General features: G+C 52.0%; 2 protein-coding genes across 2 annotated transcripts; one reads left to right on the top strand and one right to left on the bottom strand.

Moving 5' to 3' along the window:
* Positions 1-960: 960 nt before the first annotated feature.
* On the bottom strand, positions 961-3,264 carry AIM24 (Altered inheritance of mitochondria protein 24, mitochondrial). Its single transcript, XM_024470827.1, has 3 exons — positions 3,052-3,264; positions 2,884-3,002; positions 961-2,836 (listed from the first exon to the last, which is right to left on the bottom strand). Exons 1-3 carry the CDS (start codon positions 3,221-3,223, stop codon positions 1,976-1,978), a joined length of 1,152 nt encoding a protein of 383 aa, XP_024321933.1. The 5' UTR covers positions 3,224-3,264; the 3' UTR covers positions 961-1,975.
* VC83_07250 (uncharacterized protein) lies at positions 3,251-6,283 on the top strand. The gene is made up of 2 exons (XM_024470826.1): positions 3,251-3,767; positions 3,822-6,283. Exons 1-2 carry the CDS (start codon positions 3,557-3,559, stop codon positions 5,789-5,791), a joined length of 2,181 nt encoding a protein of 726 aa, XP_024321934.1. The 5' UTR covers positions 3,251-3,556; the 3' UTR covers positions 5,792-6,283.
* Positions 6,284-6,769: the final 486 nt, after the last annotated feature.

Here is a 6,769-nt window from a genome sequence, read left to right as displayed (position 1 = left end):
TTGTAGTCCAGCCATTTGCAGTAACAGCGATTACCCAATCTGCTGGAAATCCGCTATTCTCATACCAAGATGCAAGGTGGTTTTTACCTGCCACAATGACAAATGGCGGCACTGCCCAACCTTGAGAACTAACGCCTTGGATTACTGTAACCCATTCCCGATTGCCAGGCTGCACCTTTTTTGCCTTTGCCCATCTGAGCTCGTTACTACCGTTGCGCTTGAGATGACGCCCATCATAAACCCAGTCTCATCAAAGTTGTAGATATCTGCATTGTTGATGCCATACTTTAGAATTGTGCTCCATACAAGCTCAAACCAGCCACGAATGACTTCTGGATCTTCGCACTTAGCCCTCTGGTAGTCATATTTTCGCTGGAAGCGTGTCCGGAGCTCTACATGGCGCTTAACAAAGTTTGAAGCCCAATGTGGCCCGACGCGTGGCGCGTCGCGTGTTGCAAGTAGTCGATTTGCCATATCTTCAACAATAGACAACTGAGGAGGGAACCCTTTAGCAGCTAAGTCAAGTATATACTGAACAAGAACTGATTCCTCTAGGTTACTTAATTTCCGTAAGTTGGCTTGGATATCGCGTCGTGAAGGTACGCCTTGTAAACGGTGACGTAGCTTGCGGTGGTCTACGGAATAGATCCTAGCTGCAACTCGAAGGCGCAAATTTGGGTCGCTTTGCATAGCTTGGATAGCTAGCACTAATTTGCTTTCATCATTTTTATGGCGCATGTTTTGTTGTGGAGGAATTTAACATTTAGTTGGGGGGGTTGGTCACCGCATGATTTTGGCACTTTCGCTTGTTTGGCACTTTCGTTATACATGCACGTTACATACTCTACTTGTACTATTGATCTACCCACGGAAGTTGTTCCCCCCATTGACTGCAATACACTGCTCCAACTTGTCCTTAAACGAAGCACATAATTGTGTAGATTTCCCATCCATTTTTTCCCCCCATTTGTTACGGCTACAGTAACATGATGTCATGGTTACAGGGCCAGGGCCTAGTAACGTGACGTGTGAGTCACAGGGGGCAAGCGGGGTAGGCTGCCATGTGACAGGGCTAATGGATAACGTAAGTCGTGGCGTAACCGGGAGAATGGCGTAAACGGGATAGTGGGGGAAGACCGACCACGAAGAAAGCGAAAAGTAGAGTATTATTACTTTAGTATTCAACTATAATGCAGCCATATACTTCTTCTGGGTTCTCATCCTCCTCGACATTCTCGGTTTGGTCAGGTACAGTGATATTTGTCGCTGTACTCTTGCCTTTGGTAGTCGCTTTCTGGGTGGCCTCCTCGGCCTCAATGACTTGGGAGCGTAATTCCTCTGTAGTTATGTGGAATTGGCCCTTTAAAATTGCGCGTTTCCCTTTGCTCTGTGCTCTCCGTGCAAATTGGTCCAGCTCCCTGCCATTGTACCCAAACGTGAAGTTCGCGGGGGATGATCGATCCTTGGGAACCGATCAGGTTGGCCTTTCGCTCTCTGGGTTCGCTGCGATCCTTCGCTCTTACGGCTCACTGTCGAACACCGAGTCCGACTATGAATCCACGATATAAATCCGCATGGAGAAAAGAAGAAAGCCATTGAAAGGAGTCAATAACACGTCTCTGCGTATAGTATCTTTCTCTCCGCATAATAGTATGGAATATCTTCACGTTTGTGTAGCATCTTCATAGACAGAGTCACGGACAAATTACTCCATATTACGCGCACGCCTTCACCAGGTCCACCACGTTCATCACGTACTACGACATCATGCACCGACAGGCATCGGATCGGATTTAGCAGTTTCCCATGTAAGACGGCAGAGGTGCCGCGACCTTGCATGAGCAAAGATTACCAACGTGGTACAGACTCATACTACAGTACTACTTCTACTACTGTATCACTGATCGTACAATATATCCCCTTTTTAACCCCCGCGCAATAACCAGTAATACACTTCCCTACTACCCACACCCCTCTACCTCTTAACATCGTCGGCACCGCTCGCCGCCTCACCAAACTTAACTTTCCCGTCCTTACCGACGCTGGCAACGTGGAAGCCCGTAAGCGCATCCACCTTTGTCAGCGGCGCCACCTCCGCCTCAACCAGCGGCTCCCTCGCCAACGTCACCGCATCCTGCACCGACCCAGCCGGACTATCCGCCACTTCATTGACATCCCTCGTCGTCATTACATCGCTAATCCGCGACGCTCTCGACGACAACAGTAGCGTCGTTGGGCCATGAAACTGCAAAAACAGCCGGTCGCCCCAGATAGTCCGGCGCGCTGACGTCCTCAGCGTGTACGCGAGGTTCGCCACCGTGCGCCACGTCTTCGTCTCGAACATGACGCGGAAGAACTTGACGCTCTGTAGAAGGCGGATAAATCCGAGGTTGGGGACCTGAAAGCGGAAGTTGGAGGACTTGAAGCGGTAGGGTAGCGGCGGGTGCTCGCTCATGGTGTATGCCACTACGTTACCGGGATGCGCGACGTATTCCTCCCCTGCTTTGAGCGTGACTTGATAGATCTGGCCTGAGCCGGAGAAGGCAACGAGGCCGCGGCCGCGGATCTGTGAATTGCCCCAGTGCGCGATGGTCATTGACGTGTTTAACCGGGGCGTGACGGAGAGGGTGTGGCCGGTCCATGCGAGAAGCGCGTTCCGCTGTATAACCATCCAGTCGACGGTGCCATTGAGGTGCACGACGACGAGTGATGTGATTGGTGATTTCGTAGAGATGAGGGCTGTGATCGGGCTAGTCGATGTAATGCGCTGGTAAAGAAATGGGATGCCTAGTGCGGCTCGTCGAAACGGCTCTAGGAGGGAGAGGGTCGATTGTGCCTTTGATCGTTAGCTTTGCTATGCAACCGCTGCATGTTTACATGTACATTTTCAACCTTCCCACTGACGCCAACTAAAGTGCCCCGCCTTGTGTATAGACGTTGCGATGCTGATAATGAAACCGAGAGAAGGGAATATGGCGCGCCAATAACCTCAAAGCGCGCATCTGTCTGTAGTTAGTAATAATAGGACGCGAATATTCGAGTGCATCCCACCTGCTGTGCTTGACAACTCGCCCGGGCTGCTGAACGGGTCTTCGCCAGTAATTGGCGTCTCTGACGTCGGAGCCGCAGTGATCTGGATCGCTCGGCGCTGGATATGAGGGACAAGGCGGCGGGCTGGTCGGCAGTGTCCCGCAGCTCCTGTTAGTGATGTATGCCCGCGCATACTGATGTCAAATGCTGCGTCGCAATTCGGTTGGATGCTCGTGCTCGCCAACTTTCGCCCACTTTTGGGAATGGTCGGGTCGGGTTGCCAGGTAGGCGGTGGGAGGCGGCAATAATTGGAAGCTCCGTCACCCCGTCAACCACGTACTGGTGTTTGCCCCTTCCCCTTCGTGCTTTCACCGCTACTTACATCAATTGCGTCAACGACAACTCACCCAATTCTTTGATACTCGGCAACCAGCAGCACGGGGAGGGAGGTTCTTTTTCATCTTTTTAATTTAGACGACACTTTTTTACTGTCCTTACTGCATTGCGAAGGCTGCCTATATTGATAATGTCTGTGCGTGTTGTTGCCAGGATACGGCCCACCCTGAGCAAGGAGCTCGAGAAGGATACGATTGTGCGAGCGGAAGCCAGCGAGGATGGGAAGCCGATGAACATTGTTCGCATACCGAACCCGAGGAACGAGGCCGAGGAGTTCAGCTTCGCGTTCAATGGCGTCTACGACCAGAGCACGAGCCAGGAGGAGCTCTTCACGAACGAAGGTAGGTCCTTGACGGATGAATTTGCCCTATGACCGGTTTTTTAACCGCAGACAGTTTCTCCACATCTCAAAGCCCTATTTCAGGGACTCGATGTCACGATCTTCGCATACGGAGTTACGGGGACAGGGAAGACGCACACAATGCGTGGTGGCTTGAAGCTCTCGGAGCGTGGTGTCATCCCCAGGTTGCTCAGCGGCATTTATAGACGTGGGCGAAAGGTGGTCAAGGATTCCGGGGGTGAGACGTCGGTATCTGTGTCGCTGTCGTACTACGAAATCTATAATGACAAGGTCTTCGACCTTCTGGAGTCGCCAGATAAGCGCCTGCCGGCTGGATTGCCATTGCGCGAAAAGGATGGGAAGACAATCGTGGTTGGCCTGTCAGAGCGTGAATGCAATGACTTGAAGGACTTCGAGGGTTTATATATTGAGGCGAACAACAATCGCAGTACAGCTGGCACGAAACTAAACGCGCAGAGTTCGCGTAGCCATGCTATCTTGATGGTGAAGGTTATTCAGACAACGGACGACGAATTGAGGATAAGCACTGCTTCAGCCATTGACTTGGCTGGATCAGAGGATAACCGCCGCACTGAAAACGGGAAGGAGAGGATGGTGGAGTCTGCTAGCATCAACAAGAGCTTGTTCGTCCTGAGCCAGTGCATTGATGCAATTAGCAGAGGGGACAAGAGAGTCCCGTACAGGGAGTCGAAGATGACTAGGATCTTGTCGCTAGGGCAGAACAGTGGCATAACTATTATGGTACTGAATCTGGCCCCGCTTCGAAGCTATCATCTCGATACGCTGAGCAGCTTGAACGTTAGTTCCAGGGCCAAGAGGATCGAGGTCCGCGAGATTGAGAATGAAGTGGTTTTCAAGCAACATCCGAAATCGATGTCCAGTCTCTCAGGATCGACGATCAATCGACAGCCATTGCGCCCTCTGGCAAATGCACACAATACGAACATAGCGCCAGCTGCTGCTACCACGAAGGCAGGAGACAAACCGATGAAGGCTTTCTCAGTTTACTCGGACCGTACCAAGCCTACAAAGCCAGCTACGACTGTCATACGGACGAACTCGAAGCGCTTGTCAGACAGCGCCCGTCCTTCGAGAACCACGCGCCCAGCTTTATCCAGTCGAGCACCTGCTCCTGAGCTGTCGGCCGCCAAAATTGAAGAGATGGTCGAGCGCAAGGTTTCCGAAATCCTAGCCTCGCGCGCTGCGCAGACGGCGCCTGCGCCCATCCCCGCTGCGGTGAGTGATGAGGTGCAGCGTCGCCTGGACGCGCTGGAGCGCAAGATCGAGGAGAGTAATGGGGCAGCAGAGGATGCACGGAATGAGGGGCTAAGGTTCCTGTTGATGGCGAAGCAGCATAAAGAGCATGGGCAGGATAGCAGCGCGTTGAAGATGTACGAGATGGCATTGCCGTATTTCCCTGGCCAGGTTAAGCTGGAGAGGAAGATTGAGGCACTACGTGCGAGAATCAGGACGAAGAAGGAAGAGGAGCAGCATCATGTGATGGCACAGAAGCACCAGAGTCTACCTACGAGCGGACATTTGGCCACGAGACCTATTCAGCAACTTCCCACTCCAGCGCCATCTTTCGAGGCTGTCTCCGAGGCGCCAGCGTCGAAGAAGCGGAAGATGAACGACGATGATGATTTCAGCGGCTCTATCGTTGCCGATGAAGACTCCTACGACGACGATGACAGCCACAAGCCTCTTAAGACCCGCAAGCCCAAAGCTTCAAAGCCCTTCGTCTTCACCTTTGGTGACGAAGCGGCGGCCCTTACGCCACGCAAGCGCTTCATCCTCGATGCAGTGAACTCCCGTGACATTGGGCAGATTAAGGGGCTCAATGGGATCGGGGCGAAGAAGGCAAGGGATCTACTTGAGTTTTTAGACTTGCAGGCTGAGGAAGAGGGGGGGAAAATCGAGAGTCTGGGGCAGCTGGTTGGGGTGCCCGGGATGGGGGGAAAGACGGTGGAGAGGATGTATGAGGGCGTTGCTGTTGGTGTTTGAAAGGGGTGTTGTGTATACCCGGTGCGTGGTTTGGGGATGATTGTTCCCATGCGTGCCTGTCTTTCGAGCCGTTTGGATTAGAAGGCGTTTGCATTTGCATGTGCTGGGAGTTATTGGAAGGGGCGGGGTTTATCTTGGGGGGGTTCTTGTCTGGTTAGACATGTTTGGATTCTAGGCCTTTCAATTGAGGATTTGGCTCTTGTGATTCTCATTTCTCTTATCTCTCCTCCTCCCGTCGCGTGTCTCTACCGATCTGTGTCATCCCGATCCCGCCATACCAATCAATCACCAATCCCAACGGCTATGTTTTCTCCCATTCGACCCCCGCTCCCACACCCAAACGCCGGAACTGACGTCACTCCCTCCCACCAAACACATTTCAATATCGTCTTATCGTAACGTAGTCCAGAAGTGCGCGGTCCACCCAAGTGCGCGGTCCACGCCAATTAACACCGAATGGTCTTCAACACGATTTCACAACCACAACGCGGTATATTAATTAAAACTACTCTGAATACTCGTGCCTAAAGATTCTATTTCGACTTGACAAGTGCGCGCATTATGCCTAGGCTTCCCACATATGCCACAGCGCCGTTGTTGCGGCTGGCGACAACCTAGACCACCCCCATTTCCATGCATTTCTTGTTGTACTTGTTGCGCAACATCCCTCTGGTCCTGTAGATCTCCTGCATCTTGTATATTAAGTGATCCTCTAAGCTAGACACGAGTTTTTTTGGCCCTTCGACGTTTGCTAATGATGGTGTTTGCCTCTCGTAGTTCAGTAACCTCAGCTTGCAAGAGGGCCATCCGATGCATAATACCATGCGCCCCCTTTGAGAACTGGTCAATGGCATTATAAATTGATGTTAGGGGGCTATTCTGATGCTTAGCAATCCGAGATTTAATAAATTCAGACTGCGAAGTAGCCTCGATTGGGTTGTTTGGTGCCCTAGAAGCCCAAGGGAGGGACTCTCGTGT

The sequence above is a fragment of the Pseudogymnoascus destructans genome, assembly GCF_001641265.1.
Source record: "Pseudogymnoascus destructans isolate 20631-21 unplaced genomic scaffold scaffold_18, whole genome shotgun sequence".
Lineage (NCBI taxonomy): Eukaryota > Fungi > Ascomycota > Leotiomycetes > Thelebolales > Thelebolaceae > Pseudogymnoascus > Pseudogymnoascus destructans.
The sequence above is the reverse complement of the archived record's forward strand: the minus strand, read 5'-3'. Positions and strand labels throughout refer to the sequence as shown.